Here is a 25018-nt window from a genome sequence, read left to right as displayed (position 1 = left end):
TCGTCGACAGAGGAGCAAGCAGCCGTGATTCTTTGGGAGCAAGTCTGAGCAAATCAGAGAGAATTTCCCTTTGATAGCGCAAAATTGAATACTGATCTTTAATGACATCATGTTAACAAGGAAATAAAATCAATCTCGAGCTCAAATAAGGAAAGACGTGTAGAAAAGGAGATTTTCTTGGGGAGCAAGTAAGGTAAGACGAGAGTAGATTAGGAAATTTGGAAATATATTTCCAAAAAAGATACCGTAGCTATAAGCCGGTAATTGAATCCACTCAACGGTGAGAGAAGAAAGAGAAAAAAGATATAAAAGGAAACTAGATCACCGGATATCGCCAATGATTAGAGAGAAAAATAATCTGTATTGTATGAACACTTGCTCTGGGGAAGAGAAAAAGTTTATTAACCTTGTCATTGTATATGAAGCATGAAAAAATTACTTATATCAATAAGTGGAGATCGGAGATGTGGCGTATAGATGCTGTTGGAACACTTTATATTGTCCAGATAGTTACAATCTCAAGCAAAATCTTCTCTTTTATAAAGAGAACATATAAACCTGAACTATTTAAAATATTGCTCATGAAAACATGGCCATTACATTAGTAACATCAATATTTTAATATCAAATAATTTAAGTCATATAAAACAAATTTTGATACAAGATTTCAAGCAAATAAGTTGATAATCTATACGCAGCAGTAATTTACTAAACCATTCGTAAGCCCTAAAAAAATATTAACATGCAGCCACATAAGACCACATGCAGCCGTAAGAAATTATATCCACATCCACATGCAACCATAAGAAATTATATAACTTCGTAAGTTATTAAAAAATATGCTGAGAAATATTAATCATTAAGCTATATAAACTAATATGCTGAGAAATATTAATCATTAAGCAATATGCACTCGTATGAATAAAAAACATTAATATGTGTAGTCTTACGAGTGAAAGCAAAATTAACAATAAACGATAAACATGTATTCTAACGTGATGAAATCAAGAAAATATAAGCATCACATAAGAACATATACGAATATAAACCATAATAAGGTTTGAAAATTAGCTTATTATCATCGACAAGATCTCTTTTAAATCAAATGATTTTCTTTCCTTGAAACAAAGATAGATCAATATTGTCGACTAAAGCTCCTAAGCTCATACTGTGTATGAATCCATTCATACAAACTATAAATTGATAATAAACATGATTTAAAGAAGGATTAAATATAGATTAAAACAATAAAAGAAATATAAATCTATATATATTAGCTTAAAATCGCTAGAGCTTCGTGCTGATAACGTGTTGTAAATAAAGAAGAGAAGAGATGAATTGGTCTGTCTTATATAAATGATCCATTACTCATTGAATAAGACAGAACTTAGGGACCAAGTAGAACTTAGTATAAGATTACAATAGCTTAGGGACCAAGTAGAACTTGGTAACAAGTAAACTTGATAATCAAGTAAATCTAAGACATTACATAATAGACATCACACAATATTCATAACAGAAAACATAATATAAAAACTATAAAATAGGAGTTATATCATGATCAAAACCTATAAAAACTATGATATATCACTTATTCAAAACCAAAGCATTATTTCAGCATAATGGCAACACAAATCAGCAAAAATCAGGTATTTTTCATGGAAGCTACATCCTAATCGAATATAAAACCACAAACAAACCTATCAGACTGTTAAGCAGATTATTGCCAGACTCGCAATATCAAACTGCATTACCAATGTCACTAACACTACTACATAAACTAGAAGTTAGTGATATAGAGAGAAGATTTTTTAAAAAAGCATATATGGCCTGCTTCAGTATATCCGGTAAACTCCAGTGACCTAGTACTACTCCTCCTTGGTGGCCCTAGGAATATTATTGAGAACATTAGATTTAAGTACTTCAAGTAACTTGTTCTTCTCTTCCGATACCTTCCTAATGAAATTGTCAATAACCTCTTGAAATTGCAGGTACAAAACTGGAATTGTCATCGAGCAAACCAAGCCTGGAAGGAGTGCGTATTGAAACAATATTAAGAAATAAAAGAGAGAGAATGAGATGACAGGTTGTCCGGTCATTTTGACATTTTCTTACATATATACAACATTGTGAGGAGGTTGATGTAGCTCCCAACGGTGTCTACGATAGCCACATAAAGGATGGCCTGAATACATTGGAAGTTTAATAAGTGAATAAATGTGTCTTGTATGTAAACTAGAAAAATAGAGTGGTGACGAAGATTCACCGAGAGAAAGGTTTTGATGTCTTCCCCATATGAAATCTCGTAAAGCATCAAGAAAAGGCCTTCGATCTTTGAAAATAAGACTCTAACTGGAGAATTTTCTAGTTTGATTTCTTCAGGGGTGAGAGGTCTCCTATTTGAGATATCACAGCATGTATATCGTTAAGCTTATAGTGTTATTTGCTATTAGAAGGACTAGATTAGATCAGATCACCTACGTTATAAAAGAAGAAGAGGGTGTGTGTGTGTATAAGCACCTAGTGAAAATGAGTTGTCCAAACTTGACCCAGAAGAAGAGAAGAAGCATCAAGAGTAATAAGATTGAACATAGAAAAGGTACAAATCGAGTCTCCATGATCTCCAATAAGAACCAGATAAATGTGGCCATTACAAGTGTGATGCCTGATTTTATCTTGTTTTTCCACAAACATAAATCCGCCACTGCAACAACATTCCAAATGTGGTTAATCGAAATGTAAGAAATCAAATTATATTCCCCCTAAAATCGATGTCAGGCTTTACTTATATTTCTAATATTTTTTGAAACTGGGACAGTTCGATTCATATCAAAGTCCTAGTAAGTAAAGGATAAGAAACTATCTATTTGATTAAGAACATGCTAAGTTATGATGTCACCTGCTCCTTGGCCAAGCATTTGATTCACGAGAGACATTGCTATTTGCTGTGATTTTGATATTAAGCAGACCTACAATCCCATAAAACATATTCAATGAGGATTATATAAGAGAAATTGCCATTTAATCTCTCATGCATGTCAGCTTTCTTTGGCATGCTTTAAAATCTTAATTAAACTATTATTATCACCAAATATTAGGAGGTGTTATTGGATTCTACATTTATAAAGAGTTAAAAAGATTTGTATTTTGTTATAATTTTGGTGTTATTCCATTAAGTGTTTTCAAAACTATTTTAGAGTCTGGTGTTATTAGTTTATGAATTTAAAATAAGTAGTTGAAAGTTTTTGAAAATCTAGTGTTACTGGATTCATCATTTTACAAAATTAGTAAAAATCTTGTGTTATTCAAAAATATAAGAAAATACTTGATTTATCATTATTTATAAATGTGTTGTTATTGGTTTATTGATTTTACATAATTTCCTTCATAAAATCTTCTTACACATTGATCATGTATTCTCAGAGATATTCATATTTAAGAAATAATTAAATAGATCATTTATCATTAGTCACGTAATTATTAGTGCACGAAGCTTCTCTTTACTTCTTCTCTCTGCTCTGTGTTGTTCCACTTATCTCTGTCCACTCCTGGAAATTCAGATCTCGTATTTATCTCACAACCGGTCACAGCCATTACTTTTGCAAAACCTGCCATCGTTTCTCGACTATTTCCTCCTATCATCTTTTGAACAAAATATCAGGATGCTTCAAATACGTAAACAAGAAACATTCTGAACAATTAGATTAGACTTACAATCTACACATAAAATGTATGCACATACACGCGACAAAAAAATGTATGATCAAAAACAAATTCTAGAATTATAAGTTATAACTTAACACACAGGAAAAAAAAAATTCCAAACCCGAATAAATTGAATTAGACTGAATTGCATTACTTAATACAGAAAAAAATCAGTTGCAAAAAAATATATAACGAAGAAAAAAAATTCTAAAATTAATTTACAACTATTGTTCCATTCCTTCTCTCAAAATAGAATTGTGGCCTCTTGAAATACAGACGTCAAATAAATCAAAGCAAGTCGAGTTGGCTTTCACAGAGTGATCACTTTGCTGGATTCAAATGTACTGTTTCTTAAAGAACTGATAATGCGTAGAAAAAATAAGTTCATCAACCGCTAAAATCCAAACACAATAATAGCAGAGAAAGCTCCGAATGTCTTTTAACATAAGAGAAAATATCAAAATCCAGAAGCAAACACATGGTGAAGTAGTCAAGTTCATAGATAATACGACAGACATCTCTTCTAATTCATCCTCCTGATAAGCTCATTGATGAAGTTTTCACGGTTGCCGGCATCACCACCTTCAACGTAGTGATTCCTCTTTTTCTTAAGACCGCCGAGGGGTGCCTTGAGCTGGAATGGCCACAGGAAGTTGTTGGCCTCCTTGAAATGAGGTCCAACTGTTAGAATCTCGTGAATCAGATCCTCAGTGCAGATGATCCCATGTTTACCCAAAGCCTGAACAGAGAAAAAAACCTATCACTTTTAATTCACAACAGAATAACAACATTCAAAGAAAGCTTTAGGGAGGATTTAAAACCTGCTCAACGATGGAGTTGTCAGTCAAAGCCACCCTCTGGGAGTTAAGCTTTCCGTATCCTCTCTTGTAGATTAATTCCTTAACACTCTTCAAGTTAGGGAATCTGAATTAAAGGAAAAGAAAGGGTCACTAACTCTGTCACCAAGAATTGTTAACATAGGCATAAAAAAAAGATCAGATGTGTATACCCATAGGTCACATAAGGCTCAACACGACGAAGCATGTTCATTGTAGCCTTGTTGACTTTCAGAAACACACCGTTGAAGATCTGCATTTTTACATATCCAAAATGAGAAGAACTCGACAACAAACAAAACCAGAAGAATATAAACCCACTAATCTAAGACCTAACAAGGATAACATGGTATGGTTACTACAAACCTGTCTGAGACGCAAAAGCTGAAGAATCTTCTTTGTCTTTGGGTCAATAGCATTAATACTGCAAATAAAACAAAAGATAAGAAACCAATTCACATGTTCTCTAACGAAATGCTAAAATCATCTCTAACGCAACAAAACATACCCACGAATACGGATGATGAACAAGAGCTTCGCTTCAGGGTCAACATAGAAACCACCTTTAAGCTTAGCCTCACGTTTCAACGAGATCAACTCCTTCTCCTATATACAACAATACAATGCTCATTCATTTAACACAGAACCAACCAAACCTAAGCTAGCACGATACAAAATCAGAGAAAAGAAGAAAAGGGTTTACCTTCTCGGCGTACTCCTTGGCGTACTGTTCGGCTCTTTTGTAGATAAGCTTCCTGTTGGCGGCGTTGGTCTTCTTGGCAGCTTCGGCGGTCTGTTTCTTAGCGAGAGCCCACTCCTCCTCTCTCTTCCTCTTCTTCAGCACTGACTCTGGAACTACAACCTTCGACTCTGCCATTTTCCCGATTCTTGCAGATCAAACAAAGGGAGAGATGAATTTCAGTGCGGCTACGAGGTATATAAGTCACACTCAAAACTAGGGTTAAGCAGAAACTTAATGGGGGCTCATAAACCCCATCTTGCATTTTTCTATTGGGCCCAAGGTCCTAATCGTGCATTGTAAATCTGTATAAATAGAAGCCCATAAATATATTTATTTTATTTTTTTTAACAACAGCCCATAAATATATTTATTTGCGTAATAATATATATTTATCTAATCTATTAATATGTCCGAATATCCTTATATACTAAATCGCAAGTATGGCGAATAAGAATCTGACACATGGCTTAAAATTCAAAATAATTTTAATTCAAAATTAAAGTAGACCATTAATACAGTTAAATTTTTCTCGGAAAAATAAAGTTGATCTTAACTGTTCCTCAATCAAACCCACTATCTCCACCACTTTGCACGTAAATGAATTATTTTTTGTTGCGCAGGAACTCTAAAATCAATCGACCAACTGTTACAAACTAGGGCCTATTACAAACCTATATTCCTTCTTACGGGGTTTCTTCATAGTCTTCTTTTGTCTGCATCAATTTGAAACTTTTATCATTCATCACCTGAATTACTTTGTATGATGGGTTTCTCACTAAGTTTCATAATGAGTTCATATGAAACAATGAAACTTATGCTACAAACTCTGAGTAAACAAAACCATAAAAGCATTATATAATCTTTGTATTGTTCAGTGTTTAAAACTATTTTAATTTGCTGCAGACATGCATGATGAAAAATCAAAACTACAAAAAGGAAAAGAAGATATGAGCAAACAAAGAAAAGTTTGGATGATATATGTCGTGAGTAAAGTTGGTGAAGGTTGAAGACGAATGGAATAGACAGAGTTGCAGAACGTTTGACCATCCATAATTCAGGTAAACAATAACTTTTTTTTTTACTTTTTAATTTTTAAAATTAAATTTATAATCATTTCTTTTATTAATTTTGAACTTTTTCAAGTTTTCTTTTACAAATTTCCTTTCTTTTACAAATTTCCTAGGCTGTTTTAATAACTAATGAAAACAGAAAATAATTAATATTTTTAGATTATTTTTTTCCTGAAACCCTTAAATAATATTTCAAGAAAACAGTTTTCATTTAATAAAACAAACTAAAAACTCAGTTCACGCCATCTCCAGAAGATGATATGAAGAAATGACATTTCCGATGTCAATCACATTTCAAATTAATTATGTATAAATGTGTGTTAATGATTTGTTTATATATATATATAAATCTCCCACTGATAAATCAAAGTTATATTATACAAGTAACTTTAATTATATAATTGAAATTCGGTTTTCTTTGTAACAAAAAAATATTCCCATGCGTAGCATGGGCTCTATACTAGTGCCTTAATAATCCTCAAAAGCTCTTAATCCTCAGCATAAAAAATCAACCAATCAGGGACAAGTTACTCTTAAAATAACCAAGTTCAAGCCCATTTTCGTATAAACCTGATTTCTTCTGAAGCGTAGGGCTGATTCTTTTCGACTCTTCCTCTTCATCTTCACGGGTTGCTCTGTAGCTCCGTTCCGTTTGGTCCTCTTGATCAATCAATGAGGCTATTTAATATTTTCTTTATTGTTTCGTTCTAACTCCCTTTCTTTCTTTAACATATAAATTGCTGTCATATCTTCTCTGCTCCTCCACTCTACAAATCCGTCAATCATAACTCAGCTCATCCATGGCTAACAACAATGGGAAAATCATTTGCGACAGCTCCAGCTAATGGTAAATCGCAAAAGCCCTCACCTTTTTTATCAGAAAAACCCCCCACCTTTTTAATCATCCTAAATTTAAGCGTTTTCAGTATGCTGAGATGACATCGTTGTGGCTGCCTGATTTGGTTCATTGTTACTTTGTTGTTTCTGCTTCGTTTATCCCATGCGCTTTTTGGCGCAATTTGAAACACCTTCCTACAAAGATGTCATGTTTTTGTAAAATTTGTCTACCTACCTAATTCGTGTTTCATGAATCGTTAGTTTGGTTTTAATTCTCTGTGATTGTTTCTCCTACAGTCTTTCAAGATATATTGATTCATGTTTTTGTAATATTTATCTATCTACCTAATTCGTGTTTCATGAATCGTTAGTTTGGTTTTAATTCTATGTGATTGTTTCTCCTACAGTCTTTCAAGATATATTGATTCATGTTTTTGTAATATTTATCTATCTACCTAATTCGTGTTTCATGAATCGTTAGTTTGGTTTTAATTCTCTGTGATTGTTTCTCCTACAGTCTTTCAAGATATATTGATTCATGTTTTTGTAATATTTATCTATCTACCTAATTCGTGTTTCATGAATCGTTAGTTTGGTTTTAATTCTATGTGATTGTTTCTCCTACAGTCTTTCAAGATATATTGATATATTACCAGAGAAGAGCTAAACGTCTATTGTGATAAGGTGATTTTCTTGGTCATTTTATCAATATACATTTTAGAATATATATAATCTCATCTCATTCTTTTAGCCAGCACTAATAAAGCCATACTTTGTTCTTGGGCAACACATGTCAAGTATCTTATTTGTTTAAAAGGAACTTATCCCTGTGCTTGATTTATCCAGATTTATAAACATCAAATGCAAAGGACCGTTCCTGAATGTTTACCTCTGCGACACCGTTGTGGTAGAGTTCCGCCACAAGTTCAACGCTAGCCTATCTATCCCTGTCGTCGCCTTGATCACAATAGTAACACAACATACACTTACGTCAGTCACAATATAGCATCCTTCATTTTAACTTTTACGTCAACTGTTATTAGTTTGTCTTCAATATCAATAAATTTTTAGCTGTCTGTTTTGTTATAATCTAAATTTACGTATCCTTAGTTTACTTTTGTATTAGTACTATCTCCACGTGTATGTTAAAGTTAGCTCCATGTCGTCTCTAAATTAATTCACAGATACAGAGTGGAAATATTTGTACACGGTAATGGAGACAAAGCAACTTTTGTGCTTCTTGGAGACTCCGGTGCGGAGCCTATTGGACGACAAGTTATTGAGCTGATGGACAACTATGTGGAGGTAATTAAATTTCTCAAAAACTACACAACTCTACACAACTCTCGGGACACTGAAAACTCTCTCACTTCTTACTGAAAATTTCCAGGCAAACGGGGCTAATGGTAAGTCATCTAACCCAACGATGACGTGGGATGAAGTCATGAAGATAACAAGGCCAACGGCCCCTATGCTGGCACTTTCCTCACTGAACATTGGCACTTGATGGCCCACGCACTTCAGCATCTCTACATTACAACTGTGTTTCATTTTACGCTGCGTAGAGTTTACCCCCCTTTTCTCTTGACGTTCAGTATGCATTTTGTTCAACTTGCAATGATGCAATCTATAGATCTTTAAAATTTTCACCTTATAAATAAATTGTACACGCATACAAATGGTTACATTCCATAAATCAAATTTTGATTGTGCATCTACATTAACAACTAACATTAGATTTACATAATTGTGTTTTATTGGCGTATATTTTGGAAACGAAAGTTATAATGTGGTTGAGTTACAAATTTTCTTTTCTATAACAGATAATGGACTTATAAGTCATTGAAGGTGGACTTGATTTCACCAAAAAAAAACCAATGATGTCTACGAAACATACGGCTGAGGTTGCTTTCTATTGTGAAAATTAATAACAGAGAATGGACTTATTGTGAAATTTTACAGCACTGGAAGAGTTAAGTTACATTTACAGTAAATTGTCAAAGATGGAAAAGATAATTTACATTAAGATATCATGAAGAATATCGATTCAGATTCCCCTGAAAGCTGAGAACAACAACATTGCAAATGTGAGGAGGGAAAATGTTAGAATGTGTCTTAGTATGGCTTACCAAGTAGAACTCTTACACCATTTGGTAGAGTTTTGGCGACAGGTTCAGGAAGCTGCAGCATCGCCGTGGTAGCTTGACCATGTAAACCTCTCAGTTGATCTGATACTTCTTCAATACAGTTTGCCTGTTCAGGGTTAATTCTCTATAAATACTCTTCCGTCAGTTTTACAGGCATGTTCATTGTTCATTCCAACTTTATTTTCTATCTTCACATAAAGTTGTAAAGAAATAAGAGTCTGCTTATACATATCCATAAGTCTTATCCAGGAAAAATACCAGTGACAAAAAAAAATCCAGGAAAAATACATACCATGTGTAGCTGTTTGAACTTTGACGTTAGTGGTTTCCTTTGCGCTAGCCTCCTTAATGATAATGTCCATATTTGATACACTCACAAATGATGAAGGAAACCTCCTGCCACAGTCCCAAAAAGATAGAAGAATGTTTAGAATCTCGAGATATAAACTGAATTCGATAACCAAGATACAAAGTAAGAAAATTGACTCGAATATAGACCAAGCAGCAAGTGACTCATGTTGTTGTATCCAAACCACTCAAAACTCCATCTTCAAGATAAAGAGACTGGAAGGTTAGTAAAACCAGTTACTGGCATTGTGCTTTAAAACTTAAATTGGAGAACCTACGTGGTTGGTGTAAGAGTCCGCAGTTGGATTGAGCTTTTCAGGGGACGTTATCCTGTAAATCCTTTTGAAGATATGATACAGAGAAAAATAACAAAAATCGAAAATGGTTTCTGACACTAAAACAAAGATAACCAAAAGCAATTTAGTGCTTCTGATTCTTGAAACCAAGAAGAGAAGGCTGTTTTCATTTTCATAATCGTAACTTGTGTGAATCTAGGGAAGCCGAGTCAAGGGATTGAAATAATATTTTCATTTCCATGAACTAATTAATTAATATGCATTTCGTTAATTATCAAGATTATACATAATTTAGCCCCTGCAGTAAAAAAGTTTGTAAACCCTTTTATAATGAACCTGTCACGACTACTAACCAGTATGAGGAAAAGACATACCTGAAGTCTGCCATTCCCATCACTGAGTCTTTCTTCATGCACACAAAGCATAGAAGGGCTGTTCCATGTAATTTCTCTGCACCATTTTGATGTTTCTTTCTCCAAATCCTCTAGCTGGAGCAGAAAACATGTCTCAGCGAAGTAAGAAACAATTACCAACAAATAAAAACAACAACAGTATGGATAAGCTGTATAGACTCACGTCATCACCAAGTTTCTCTTTCCTAGTTGGGCGAATCTATTTTCGGTTTCACGCCGTTGCATCATACGAAAAAAGGAAACATGGAGCTAATCTCTTTGTCTTTCAAGTATTTGACGGGTTATAAGGGAATTGTACTCTACATGTGAACTTTTGAAATATGATCTAAATAAAATAACAGAAATCTTTGGACATACGATTCTTTTCTGCTCTATGCGATGGATTCTCATGATTGCGTCCTCTTCCATAGTCAGAGTCCACCATGAATCTAAATGTTTCAAGAAATCAAGAAGATATCATCAGCATCACCATTTCTTCATTATCAATAATAGTTTAACCGCAAGCTTTCATAGACATAGTACCGTTAAGAAGACGTTCAGACCAACTCCTCCAGCTTTCAGAGACATAAGCAGAAGCTATAGAAGCATAAAAATTGAAAACTTTTTAAGATCTCTGTTCCAATAAAAAGCATCTGAAGTTTTGTTAGAAACAATCCATCAACTTACTATTTTCTGTTTGGTTTCATTGAAATCAAGTAAGACCTTTTCTCTTGCTTTCTGAGCCAGCATTCCATCAAACCTAAGAAACTCAATTTCTCTTCTTGTGCTAAGTAAACTCAATTCATGTGAAGCTCAGACAGAAGAAGTTGAGAATTCACTGTGATTGTATAAACACTTACAAAGAGAAAAAAATTGAAAGCAAAAAGAGACTTCTCGAGAAGCTTGTTTGGGTTCGCAAGAATTTGGTTACAAAGAGAGGGAGGTTGGACGGATGAGAAAGCGTTGGATGAATTTGTTTGAATGCCACCATTAAAGCCAATTAATTAATCGCCATAGTGGAGGCCAAGAGTAAAATCGACGGTTTCAGACGATAGCGACAGAAGAACAGTGTGACGTAACAGAATAAAACTCTAATAGAAAATGGGCCAAATGACATTTTTTGGAATAGCCCAACAAACAAACAAAAATTAAGAGCTCAAATAGAAAAGAAAGAAGTTAAGAGCCCAAATAGAAGAAAAAAAGAAGCGAAATCGCTGAAAGCAAAAAAAAAGAACACGTGTCCAAATTTAAAACACTTTCTGTTGAAGTGGCTTCATGAGGAGAGTTCAAGTCTACTTTATTATTATAGATAGATTCACCCAATAAAACGTGCATTATCATACTCTATATAAAATGTACGTACGTGATAAACATTGCCATATGATTTGATTTTGATCGAAAGTCATATAGTGCAAGTGTCTTCGATGTGATAACCATTGTCATATATATTTTTTTTTAACTGAACATTGTCACTTGATCTAGAGTCATATAATTCATGAGTCTTCTTTGTTTCCTTGAGTTTACACATCCAATCTAGGTTTAAAATATATTATTTCCTGATTTTCTGTTCACAATATTTTAATATTTATGAATAATTAATACTAAAATATCAATATTTTAAAAAAACCGGACAGAACATGACTACGCATTGTAACTAGATCAGTGGTCAGATCGGTCCAAATCATTTTTGTAAAATTTTATGTCACTGATATAATCTACAAATGATATACAAATAAAACTAAAACTCCAAAAATAATATAGAAATATATTGGAAACTAATTTATTTACATAGATATTAAAAAATAATATTAACTTTTTATAAAATCTTCCTAAAATTTGCAATTTTTTAAAATTTCAAATTGAATTTAAAAAAAAAGGGTCTTAATATTGAACCGAGTCACCAATTTTAACGAGTTTGATAAGTTTTTGACCTTGCTTGCCGGTTTAACTCAAATCCAACTTTTACCGCAATTCAGGATCAAATGGTTAATTACGACATATAAAATATAAAATTATTGTATTTAAAATAATTATATAAACATTTAAATATATATTTAACATCAATATATACCATTAATTATGTAAACACAAATATCTATAAATATATATATAAATAAAATGAAACATTCACGTGGTTGCAAGGATCAAAATCTAGTTTTATTATATTAGTGTTAATGTCTTGCCGCTAGGTTTTCCCTACTATTATATAAATCTGACCTGATCATAAGATTAATATACTTACCATTTTGATATAATTTTTTGGTCATTCGAGAACAATACAAATAACTCAAAAGTTATAGTATAAGTAGAGATATACTATACAATAATATGAAATATAATATACTTTTACATATAAGTACAAATATTAGCATTTGACAATACATTTTTATATGATAGTCTAAGTTACGTTCTAGATGATAGATAAAAGTCATACATAGACAATTTTTACATTTTAATATGTAAAATATATAATAAATTCAAGTCTATATTTTTACGAATTAAAATAAGATAGCAACCAAACTATTTTATTAATTAATTTTTGGGTTATCCAATTAAAGTTTAAACCAGTTAAAATAAAATTTAAACCAATTCAGAAAATTTAAGTTGAATTATCTTATTTTGACACAAATATAATTATATTAAGATTAATTTATAACTTAGTGGTAAAATATGATCACAAATAAATTATGGTGTACCATCATCATATCATCTTTTTCCAATCAATTATAAGTTTAAATTTTTGATGAGTGCTTGATCTTACGGAGAAGAAAATGTCAAGAAGAAAATAAGATGTTTACTTAATCCAAACCGTTGAAACGATGGGGCAAAATTTCCATCTAATAAATCAATGGATATTCGCCGGACAACGTAGCCTGTAGGAATTGAAAAAAATACATTTATCTCAGCAAAAGAGTAGCTATATGTTTCTTTCTTGAGTATTTGCAACTCCTACACAGGGTAAACTTCATAATTAAGTAACTACCTAAATTCATTATTTGACACTGTTACTTTTTCTTAAAATACCCATACATGCAAGTCTATATCACATATTGAATTTTCTAGTTTTTTCTATTTAGTATTTACCAAATCCCAGACCTATTTTATTGGTCAGAATTAGTACACATGTACATACAAACCTCTATAAATTAATAATTTTGGGATTACACCAAAAGTGACTTCTCCCCACTGGACGCAACATTCGCTTGGGATTAATAATCTCGTTGTTCGCAACATTCGCTTTTGCATCTCCATCACCATTTCGCAAACTCAGCTGTGGTGTCGGAATATGTGAGCTCAAGGGATAACCTGAGGATTCTCATGAATCTTGTGAGGTATGACGCTTTATTAATTTGAATACCCTCCTCAAATCTGTTTGTTGTTCTTGATATGTTGATAGATTGGGAGATAAACTCTGTTCCTTTTGAATTTACAGGAGTTAAGCAAGAGCATCAAAAATGATTGATTCCGCAGCAACCGTCTCGAACTCTTCTCATGAACACGCATCTAGTTATGTTTGTGAAAGTGATCAATAGTAAAATGATCCTACACTAGACATGCATGCACCAATGAACAAATTGGATTCAGTCAAGTAGAATGTCAGTAAAGATTAGCCCTGCTAATTAGATAAAGTTTAGTACCTATGGATCCTTCGGTAAAACTGAGTAAAGACTCATGCACCACTCTTCCGGATCCGTATAGTTATCATGCTTTGATTGGTGGTCGTCTCTATTTGACAATAACACGACCGGATAAAACGTTTATTGTACACTGTCTAAGACAGTTCATAGCTTCTCCTACGAATATACATCTTAAGGCAGCTCATAAGATCCTTCGATACATCAAGTATAATTCGCTATACATTCATTTGAGATCCTATTTTTGGGATTGAATATACACTCTCTAAAACGTTATGAATTCTCATTATTAATTTGACAATAAAATTTGGAATCCATCAATATTTTTTTTTAAAATCAAGCATTATTAAAATTAAAAAAAAAACTTGGAATCCATCAATTTCTAGTAAACTAACTTCAGCAAAGTAAATTTTCAGTAGGAATTGATCTTTTAATAAGTTTGTAACTCATCATCTTGAGGATTTTATAGGAATTGATCTTTTAATAAGTTTGTAACTCATCAAAGAGGATAGATCCTTTGCTGTTTATATCTACATATGAGCCGTCTCCGAACTTGACTTTTCCTTTGATGTTCTCGTTGAGCTCTGAGAAGTAAGATCTTTCACCAGTCATGTGATTGCTCGCACCGTTGTCTAGATACCATATACCATCTTCTTTCTTGCTTGGCTCTAGTGAATTCGGTAAGACTTTTTCTTCGTTGAGATACACAACTTGATGCATGTATAACGCAGCTTCTGCTACCTCCGTCTCTGTCTTGTTGAGCTCTTGTTTCTCTTCTTTCTTCTCAGGACACACGGATTTGAAGTGTCCCTTCTTCTTACAATTGAAGCATGTGATCTGGGAGTAGTCTCTCTTCTCTTTGTTCCCCTCGCCAGTGTTGCTTCTTCCTCGTCCTCTACCTCTGTTTCCTTGACCACGACCACGATATGATCCTCTTTCTCTGCCTCTCGAGTTCTGATCGTTTGATGTTTCAGTACTTGAGAACAACATATTGTTTTGGTTATCATATGCAGTTTTGCCTTTGACTCGTTCTTCATATGCTTTGAGTCTTCCAATAATATCTTCGAACGAGGTTTTGCTTAGATCAAGCATCTGCTCTATTGATGCTGTCATGTGAATGAATTTCATTGGTAGACTGTTGAGAAGTTTCTTCACGAGCTTTGGTTGATCAATGCTCTGTCCCAACGAGGACGCTTTTGATGCAAGCTCTGTTAACTTACTCGTGAAGTTATCTATACTGTCCGAGTTTTCCATACTTAATCGATCGAATTCATTCATCAGCGTTAGTAGACGAGCTTCTTTAACGCGTTCAACACCAAGGTTTCTGGTTTTAATGGCTTCCCATATAACTTTAGGGGAGTCATCTTCTCCGGCTTGTAAAACCATCGCTTCAGGTATTGAACCGAACAGAAGTCCCGTTGCGAGGTCGTTTCTTTCTTCGTCGTTAGTGCCTGGGTCTACTGCACCCCAAACTTTGTGAACCTTTAACAGAATCTTCATCCTCTTTGCCCAAACAGTGTAGTTTGTCGTATTGAGCATCGGATAGATTACAGTACTCGGAAAGTCTTCTCTTCTTCCTAGTGGCTTCATCTATGTTAAAGCTTTTGTATCAGCCATGGATACAACTTCTCGATTTCACACTCACACAAAAACCTAAGCTCTGATACCAAATAAAGTCGCCTAAGGATCGAATGTGTGATATGCAAAGCTTGTTAATAAAACAGTTTCTTCGTTTTATTAAACTCTTAACTTCTTGAGATCATCTTACATTATAGATCTCTATATATAGGGTCTTAGATTAACCTATTACAATGTGATTAGGAAACTTAACTTAATCCTAAACCTATAGAAAAGTAAACTTGTCTTTATCCTAATTCTAATGTTATTCAACTTAACATAAAGAATAACTTGGTTACCAAGTAACCATTGAAGCTTATCCAACACGATCTTCGCTTCTCTGTAACACTGACGTCTCTTCAGTTCCTTTCTCTGACGACGACGACAAAACTAACTTGCCTTTTCCCCCCTCCATTGATGATGAATTGTCTCTGATCTATAAACTCCTCGATCTATGTCGTCTTCGTTTCTTCTTTCTCCTGCCTCCAATTTATAGAACTGGCCACTGTGGATGGATACCCTCACTTTTTACGTTTTTCCTTTTCTTTATTTCTTTTGGAACACGTTTCTGTTGTTTTTTCCTTTTTTTTTCCTTTTCTGAATAATTTCTGCTACTACTAAGTAATAAGATACTATATAATTAACCACATCTCACGCGGTGGCTTTCTTAAATAAATGACCAAAATCCAAGTACACTAAAAATTGAGAAGACTTACAATGTATGTCCTCTAATAAAACTATTCGTAAATCTGGAATTCGGTGGATGTATTTAAAATTGTTTGTATGTCAACGTAAAGTTTTTTTTGCTAAAACATGTCAACGTAAAGTAAAAAGTAAAAAAAAATGTTTTCCAAGCAAGTACTGCATGCTCATCTTTTTATATGCGTTTGCTGTTTACAAAATGGATAAAGCAGAATTTAAAACGCTAGCTTAATTAGTTTGAACAGAAATGTATTAAATTATGTGGGATCAATATGGGTTAGAAATGTAATAATATCCAACTTTGTGTCTATGTAATAATTAGTTGAGCTTCGATTTAATGATGTAGAGATTCTATCTGTAGTAGTATTGTTGATATAGAAAATCGGGTTTGGCAGCGTAACCCCGAGAACCAGATACAAAACCACCTTGAAAATACAAGACAAGAGGAGCATATGAGCAAAGGGCGGCTGGATATCCAGATTTCCAAACGGGTTTAAGATTGGTATAGCCGAACCGGCATACAAGTTAAAAAAATTGAAAGGAGCTAAACTAAAAAGATGATTAAACCGGGATATGGTAGATAACCAGACTTTCAATCGACAAGACATTATACTATCAAAATAATATAGGGATAGACAAAAAAAAGGAAGAAAAGAACGGCATAATTAAAAAAAATCGAAAGGTTTCAAATTGAAATAAATGATTTGGTACACTGAAATAAATATTTGGTAAAATTTAAAAGGGAACTAGAAAAGAAGAAGGTTAATAACAGAGAGGTAAGACTCATTATGTTTGTTTTCTTTTTCTCTGTCTCTAGTGTTGGTCTTCGCAAGAACTGGTGAAACTACGACAACTTGAAAGAAAATGTTTTCCTCAATGAATTATTGTGGCGAGAGTTCTGTGTAGACCAGTTTGCAACTTTAAACATAGTAGGCGGTTTCAAGAGAGAGGTAAAGAGATTCATGTTTCTTTGTTTCTTGTTTTGGCTTGGCTTATATGGTCGATTAGAAAAGATTAAGAAAACAAATAATGTCAATTAGAATTTTATATTGATAAATCTATGTAGTTTAGATAATAAACTGTACTACAGTTGCACTGAATCATAGGTAATTGGATGAGTTGATGACCGAGAACGAGAGAGAAATGAAGGAAATGATGAATCATAAACTTTACTGGTTGTAAGGAGTCAATCTGAGTAAGGCTTTGGTGGAGAATGTAAGATTAACTTTTATGATTTCTATTATGAAATCTATCCAAGACCATATTCTAGTTTAGATTAATTCAACTCTAATACTTTTTAGAGAAAAAAGAAGAAACACTAACCTTTAATCCATGCTTAATGATGATAAATTGAAATCAATGCACCAATTGATTTTCTGTATCCTTAACCTTCCACCTTCAATATTCTTTTGATGGAGAGGAATCAAATGTCTTTCTTTCTTTTTTATTGTTTTATCACGTTAATCGTTATAAAAAAGGAACATGTAGTTTATATACATTTGCTAATGAGAATAAGAATTATGTCTTTCTCTATTCTTTATTTATATGTAGTTATGTAGTAAATATTAACCAAATATAGAGAAATACATTAATACTAAAATGATAAGGATATAATATTATCAATACACCCAAATTCTAATGATTTTAATCCAAACCGAGTCATCAAGGTATCGTCTTTTATATTAGAATCTAAAACATTAAATGAACTTGAACTTTGTATTAAACCAAGACACACATAAGTCATATAAGAATATAAAATATTCTTAAATTCTTCTACTTTACCTTTGTGTTGTTTTAAAGATTTAATAACTTTAATGTACAATTTTACATCAAGTTCGGTTGATCTTTACTAAAATTAAAATTGATTGAATCATGGCGGTTGTATGAAAATTTATGTTAAAAATATATAATGATATTTATTTTGAGATAAAATAAAATAAGAAAACTAAATGACATTCTTTATAAAACAATGAGAGTAATAATTTGGATTTATCTTTTAAATCGTCATCATTCTTTCGGGGGCTGTGTGAACTATATATCAGACTCAAGTTGTTCTTCTCTTAAACTTCACTCGTAATTTCTTAGAATCCCTCATTAATTTTCTTTGGTGTTGTTTGACTTCACTTATTGTGAACCATTTATAATTGGTAAATGTAAGTATGCTTTTACGTGGAAGATTAACAGTTAAATGCGAACAAAATGTATAAAACTCACTCACAGATAAATTTTAATCAACATTTGATAAATCCATTTCTGAAAACACCAGGTATGACAAACAATAGTAATTGTTATAAGATCTACAAAAAAAAAGACCAAATGTTTTCCTTTACGATAGCCTATGTTGCCTTTCTAATGTTGTAAGCTAGGGTTGTGGCAATCGTGACACCAACATGGGGCACTGCAATAACAGCCAGAAGTAAGGCAGCCACGGTATCTATTGAGTTGAAGCAACCACAAGAAGATAACTTTTTGGCATTATGAACAAAGAGGTGTAAAGATTGAAAGATCACTTACATCTTTAAACACTTGGATTCCATGATGCACCTAAAGTTCTTACACTTTTCTTTATTCAAAAAAGAGAAAAGCATACGCAATATTTATGCAAACAAAAATGAAAGGAACATTAATTTTATGGGAAAGACTAATTTTAGTTGATCACTGATACAAAACACAACAATTTTCAGATTACCAACCAGTTATTCACAGTCACTTCGCTCTTTCTCCAGCAGCAGCATCTCAGCTTCTTCAATGTCACCTCGCTCTTTCTCTTGGATCAGCAACATCTTTGCTTCTCGATAGTTACTTCTCTCTTTCTCCAGCAGCAGCAGATTTTCTGCTTCTTCTCCATAGACACATGGGATACAGTAAATAGTAATAATTTCTAACCAGCATCAACATTTATCCTCGTCTTGACAGAGTTGACTCAATTCAGCATAATTTGAATGGTAGTTTGAACTGAACATATTCACATTAACTCCAACAGTTTCTATTGCAGACAACAATGGTATGTATTGGTATACAACAAAAAGGTTAGCCCATGATCCACATACATAACCTGACAAAAACAAAACTCGTTTATCTATAACTTACAGATAAAGCAACTTTAGGTCTGAGACCAACCATCAACAGCTTGAGTTTAATATATCAAACTCTTTGTGAACCACTAAAATTGTTTTCACAAATTCATTTTGACTGTGTTCCTCATCGAGAAACTTCCTTTTTTTAAATCGTACTAAAAGTTATCATATCAGCGGCGGCAGAAGAAGAGGAAATCAGGATGGCTAACATGACATGACCGCAGCAACTTGTCAGCAGCTTGGAAGAGAGAGTTCACTAGCTGGTGCTCAGAGCCTCCATTTTGTGTCCATACAAAACCTCTGAACTTGTATGAAGCGAGCCCAAAAACTGGCAATGACATCTTCTCACTCTCTATGGACTGCACAAGGCTCATTGGTTGTGCAATGCTTGGACCTACAAAGACCAAACGCTGTCATTAAGATCTATCTACCAAACACTCAAAAATGATTGATTCCCCCTAGTAACTGTCTCAAACTCTTCTCATGAACACACATCTAGTTATGTTTGTCAAAGTGATCAATAGTGTAATAATGGAACAAACTGGATTCAGTCAAGTATATCGTCATAAAAATTAGCCCTGCTGATTAGATAAAGTCCTAAGCAAGCACTCTCTTGATCATAGCAACCGTGTAAATCTAAAGTGTTGCTTGTTTTAACAGAATGACAGTTTTGTTTTACCTGCAAAGGGTGTGTGAAGGGAATGATACGTCAAGAAGCAAGCATCCAGATCCTTAACTGTAGGTCCTGTGGGTATTTTGTAAATTGGGTACCTGTAAAGTATATAATGGATTCTCAGAAGCATGACAGGATATTGGCAGCACGAAACAGCACTCAAAAGTACAAATAATAATACCATGCCACGGAAAACCAGCTTGAAGAAAGTAAGTCACAGCTTCTTAGCGTCTTCAGCTCAGGAAACCGAGCAGCGAGGTCAGATACCTGTAAGGCAACATAGGCAATAGTCAGAAATGAGGAGTCAGAGCAACAGACTCACACAAGTTCCTATGTCTTGTGAGCAGTGAGTTTAGAATGTGATCTGGTTTATGTGGATGACCATAACAATTCCTGACCACACTGAACATTTCTGATTAGATGATCATCCAAAAGTTGACCCACAAACGATTTGCCAACCACTCACAGTCATAACTTTAGCAAAAGAATTGACCAAAAAAAAAAAAACTTTAGCAAAAGAATGATGTTTTGAGAAAAAAACTTCAGAGCACTAAGCATAAAAGAGCAGATATGATGATGACCAACGCCTATCAAAATTGTAAGTTTCAGAGAATCCTATAGAGTTCATTTTACTGTTTAGCATGCCTTCATAATTCTTATATGCAATTCAAGGTTCTAGTAAAGAAACTAACACACAAACCTTATCAGCTAGAGGCTCACGGATGTAAGGAAGGTCTCTTTCGAGATACTCAAACATCAAACGACCTTGAGATCCTAAACGTTCACCGTCATCACTCGAAGAGTCTTCCAGATGCTGATCTCTCAACGAAACATGATCCATCCTTGCAGTAACCCGTTCAGAATCACTATCCGTGCTAACATCGCTACTAGAATCATCGCTACCATCACCAGGCCGTCTGCCATACCCATAAGAGAAGTGTTAACAAAACCCCAAACACTATTAAAAGTTTCAACAGATTCAGACAATATACATTACCTTGCTTTAAGAGACGAACTCAACGCGTGAGTATCAGCGTATATTTGAATCCCTGACAAGGAAGGCACATAGTACTGAATAACACGATCCTTGTTATTCAAAACAAGAGGCACTCCTGCCCCGTAAGCACTCCACTCCGCAAACGACTCCCAGATATCTCCAAGCACAAAGTAAGGAACTTTATCATCACCATCAGCTTTTCTCTCCCGTAACGACGTCTGCATAGATAACCCATCAACGTTATAGCTACTGGGTCCTCATAAAGGAACGATCTTTTTATTATTTAAGAAAAATAAAACGTGTGTTGACATGTTAAAACAAAACCTTGGGTAAGTACTGGGCCGGCACAGAAGGTGTGACCGACTCTAAGAAACGTTCAAGATTAGTCGGCCCAGAAGGAGACTCCTTCTCGCCTTCTTCTTCTTCTTCTCGACGTTGTTGTTCCTTGGGGTTATTATTAGCTGATCGGCCATTAGAGACGTCGCTCTGAGCTCTACGCAGCAGCTGATCGGCGGCGCGGTGGTGATTATTATTGGGCTTACGAGCTCCTCCTTTGGCTGAGCTGTAATAAAAAGGGTCTTCCCCGTGTCGCCCGCCTCTCGTCAACTGACATCCAGCTCCCAACATCTCTCCTCTCTCTTTCTTTCTTGCACAAATATCAAAATGCCACAACAAACAAACAAAAACAGCAACACAGTCTTCCCCCAAGTACTTGTTGATTGATTGACCTATCTAAGATAGGTCTAATTAGGAGTTTGTGATTAGGTGTCTTGTCTCTCCGATGAAGAAGCTTTTTGGAAGAAGACGGAGATTCCAAGAAAGGTTGAAATCGGATTGGAGTTTCGATTGAATAAAGAAAGACACACCCACCCAAAAAAAGGGATTTCGAAGGTCCGATTAAGGAGGCGAGGATTAGTGGAAGAGGGAATCCGAAGGAGGGAGGGGAGAGAGAGAGAGTATGAGATTCGGCTAAAAAGAAAATCAGGAGTTTTTTTTTCAAAAATGGAGTCAATGAGGAGAAAGTAGAAAGAAGAAGAAGAAGAAGAAGATTGGTTCTTGTTTGGAGGAGAGAGATAGAGACAAGAGAGTTTAATAACAAATTAGCCCCTAAAACATTTCTATTTGTAAATTTTGTCCTTTTATTTAATATAATCGTTTACAAGTCGGTTTGAAATTCATAAGTTGGGGTTTGTGAATGTAACTTTTATTAAATGTAAGGAGTAATATTGCAAATAAAGGATAAACCGAAGGCCACTTTAAGCTTTTTAATTCATGGTGGATACTGGGTGCTGACAAGATGCAAAAAATGGCAAATTGGCATATACCTAAATAAAATTCTTTTAAAAACAGCAAAAGAGAGAGAGAAAAAAGAAAGGCTGTAAGCTTTTGTTCCTTTTTTCTTCATAGATAAGCTTCAACATGTTGAATATAATTAGTTTTTTTTCAAAAGTAACATTTGGTTAATGTAGTTTTGTTATATATACGATGAGTGAAACTGTAAAAATATAGGTGTTTTCTCAAAGAAAAGAAAAAAATCTGTCAAAATATAGGTGGCCTCTCATTCAACTAGTGCATGCACATTTTACTACATGTGTGATGATGTATCATTACTTTACAATGCAGGTGGCCTCCCATCAATGAGTTTTCATTTCGGTGAAAGATGTTGACAACAATAATTAACATAACATGAATGTACTCTCGAGTCACGCATTGATTTATGATTATTACAGGAGATTGAGAGGGGTTATTAAGACAAGTGATGTTAATCACTCTTACAATATCTCATGTACACGTGAATCTGTATTCTGCAGTAACCGGCTAATTTATCAGTTTAAATATATTTTATTACGAGGGGAGGTCATGTGCACATGACCGACCGACACATTATAGTGTTCTTTTTGCCGTACATTGATGGCTTTCAAACAACTGATTAATAAAAAAGAAGCGATCGCTTGTGCTCCATTATGAAAAGAAAACTACATGGAGCATAAATGGAGTAGAAGTGGGAATTATTTAAACAAAATTATTTAACTTTTTGAAATTAACATGGATCTTATGTTTCTGATACAAAGGGGTTTTACACAGAGCTAAAAAGTATTTCAAGACTTTTTTATAACGTATGAAAAAATCATAATCCCTCTGTTCCGAAGAGATACTTGTTTAAGAAAAAAATTCATTTAAAAAAATATATATTTTAAAAAATTTCAATGTATTAATTAATCGTAAATTGTGAACTTTAAAAACATAATTATATTTACTAAAATTATATTAATTAAAATTATGGAAAATAGTTAATTACGAAATGATAATTAAAATTAGATATGTTTCTTTACTAACTATGAAAATTTTATAACATAAAATATTTTAAAATAGAGGGAGTATTATACAAAATAAATCCTTCCCATAAACCAAGAAGAAGCTTTCAAACTGACACCTCGAGCCATTCAACCCTTTGACGTGGTTCCATGTTTTTGCAATCTCATCTATAGTGTCCCCAGGGCCTCCTCCCTTCTAACAGCTTCCTCAGTCATTGCTTTAATAATCCATCGCTTTGCAAGTACTTATCTAACCTTTTTTTTTTGGGGTAAAATGTTAAATTTTATACTATTTTTTTTGTTTTTGACAGAAATTACAATGATAGACTAGTAGCGGAAATAACATGAGATATCAACTACACAGACAATCAATTACCAAAACCACCAACAAGCATTACGGACTAGGGTGAAACGGAGAGAGAGCGAGAGACGCTCGGACCTAACAAAGCAGAGAGCGGAGAGAAGCAACTTGGTTGCCACGAGCCACCGGGAGAAAGGCGTCCTCAAACCCTGGATACCACGGTACGAACTTACAGCTTCTTCGAAGATTAACCCGACAACTCCGCTAAGAAGAATACCAAACACGAACCCGCAAGACGCTGAGAAGAGACCCACACCGGCGGCACGAGGTAGAGTCGCGAGTCGACGATGCCGTCGTTCAGCAAAAAAAACTAGAGATTGCCGCCTCTAGCTCCGAGAGCCGTGACCGTTACACCCATTTAACCAAACCTCAAAACAAGAAGCTGGACCGAACGGAGCCCTACCTCCGGAGTAGACAAAACGCAACAAAACTTGGGCCGAGTTACTTATCTAACCTCTTGTCTTAATCATATCAAGCTCCCGCTGGTTTTCTCAAAGAGATAGGTTCTGTAGTACCATACTTATGCTCGTTTATGCTGGACTCTAGCCATCGATCTTTCTTTGTTCGTATACTCTCTTTTTCTTTTCTTATGCGATATTTTAAACCTTTTTCACAATGTTTCAAATTCAGTTAGATTCTATGTCCACAATATATATATACATAACTGAATTTTTTTTGAGCTAATTACCAATTGTGACTCAAAACTTGGAGTCAAACCCAAAAGAGTACCCCAACTTGGGTCAAAGGCAAAAGTAACCTAAAAGGCTATTGAAATTACAACTATCTCCTTGTGAACAAACAAAAAAAACGGATTTTTTTTTACGTTTCTACCCCTCGCAAGTCGTCTGTAAACAGACGACTTGAAAATAAGTCGTCCAGACGACTTTAATTTAAGTCGTCTGGACAGTTATTCTTAAACATAATTTAAAAATTTTGTAAAAAATATATTGATAAGTGAAAAATTGGAATTATGTAATTAACATATGTCTTAAGAGATATAAATTAATATATAACAAATTTCAATTGTTTTCAGCCCAGATGAGTGAAAGTAGTGAGTCATGATATTCTTTAGTTTATGTTTCATCAACATATGTTGTAGTATTGTATGTGTTCTTAGGGTTAGATTTTGGAAAGCATTAAAACCGTTTTTGAAAATTTTTAAAATTACCTAGGCGTGTTCATTTCTGTGTATAGTAAACACTATTGAAGTATAATTTGATTTTATAACGTGGTTAGTAAGTTAATTTAGTCATTTTAGTTTAGGGGTT

The 25018-nt window shown here is 34.0% G+C and overlaps 3 protein-coding genes and 1 long non-coding RNA gene across 5 annotated transcripts; 1 reads left to right on the top strand and 3 right to left on the bottom strand.

The window, feature by feature from the left end:
- Positions 1-1868: 1868 nt before the first annotated feature.
- On the bottom strand, positions 1869-2936 carry LOC108811166 (reticulon-like protein B15). Its single transcript, XM_018583208.1, has 5 exons — positions 2900-2936; positions 2521-2704; positions 2267-2396; positions 2116-2185; positions 1869-2026 (listed from the first exon to the last, which is right to left on the bottom strand). The coding sequence occupies exons 1-5, from the start codon at positions 2934-2936 to the stop codon at positions 1869-1871; spliced, it is 579 nt and encodes a 192-aa protein (XP_018438710.1).
- Positions 2937-4068: 1132 nt separating this feature from the next.
- On the bottom strand, positions 4069-5461 carry LOC108805980 (60S ribosomal protein L7-2). The gene is made up of 6 exons (XM_018577990.2): positions 5245-5461; positions 5050-5147; positions 4908-4965; positions 4715-4794; positions 4527-4629; positions 4069-4444 (listed from the first exon to the last, which is right to left on the bottom strand). The coding sequence occupies exons 1-6, from the start codon at positions 5416-5418 to the stop codon at positions 4229-4231; spliced, it is 729 nt and encodes a 242-aa protein (XP_018433492.1). The 5' UTR covers positions 5419-5461; the 3' UTR covers positions 4069-4228.
- A 1453-nt stretch (positions 5462-6914) lies between these two features.
- On the top strand, positions 6915-8869 carry LOC108837335 (uncharacterized). 2 transcript variants are annotated; one of them, XR_008934947.1, is made up of 5 exons: positions 6915-7200; positions 7818-7874; positions 8037-8180; positions 8375-8495; positions 8581-8869. It is a non-coding gene; the product is annotated as an uncharacterized LOC108837335 (long non-coding RNA). The 2 variants fall into 2 exon arrangements; XR_008934946.1 differs by having other exon boundaries at positions 8037-8495.
- Positions 8870-19291: 10422 nt separating this feature from the next.
- LOC108806225 (uncharacterized) lies at positions 19292-22102 on the bottom strand. The gene is made up of 6 exons (XM_018578276.2): positions 21399-22102; positions 21075-21292; positions 20778-20994; positions 20259-20344; positions 20084-20175; positions 19292-19798 (listed from the first exon to the last, which is right to left on the bottom strand). Exons 1-6 carry the CDS (start codon positions 21699-21701, stop codon positions 19575-19577), a joined length of 1140 nt encoding a protein of 379 aa, XP_018433778.2. The 5' UTR covers positions 21702-22102; the 3' UTR covers positions 19292-19574.
- Positions 22103-25018: the final 2916 nt, after the last annotated feature.

The sequence above is a fragment of the Raphanus sativus genome, chromosome 6 (genome assembly GCF_000801105.2).
Source record: "Raphanus sativus cultivar WK10039 chromosome 6, ASM80110v3, whole genome shotgun sequence".
Lineage (NCBI taxonomy): Eukaryota > Viridiplantae > Streptophyta > Magnoliopsida > Brassicales > Brassicaceae > Raphanus > Raphanus sativus.
The sequence above is the reverse complement of the archived record's forward strand: the minus strand, read 5'-3'. Positions and strand labels throughout refer to the sequence as shown.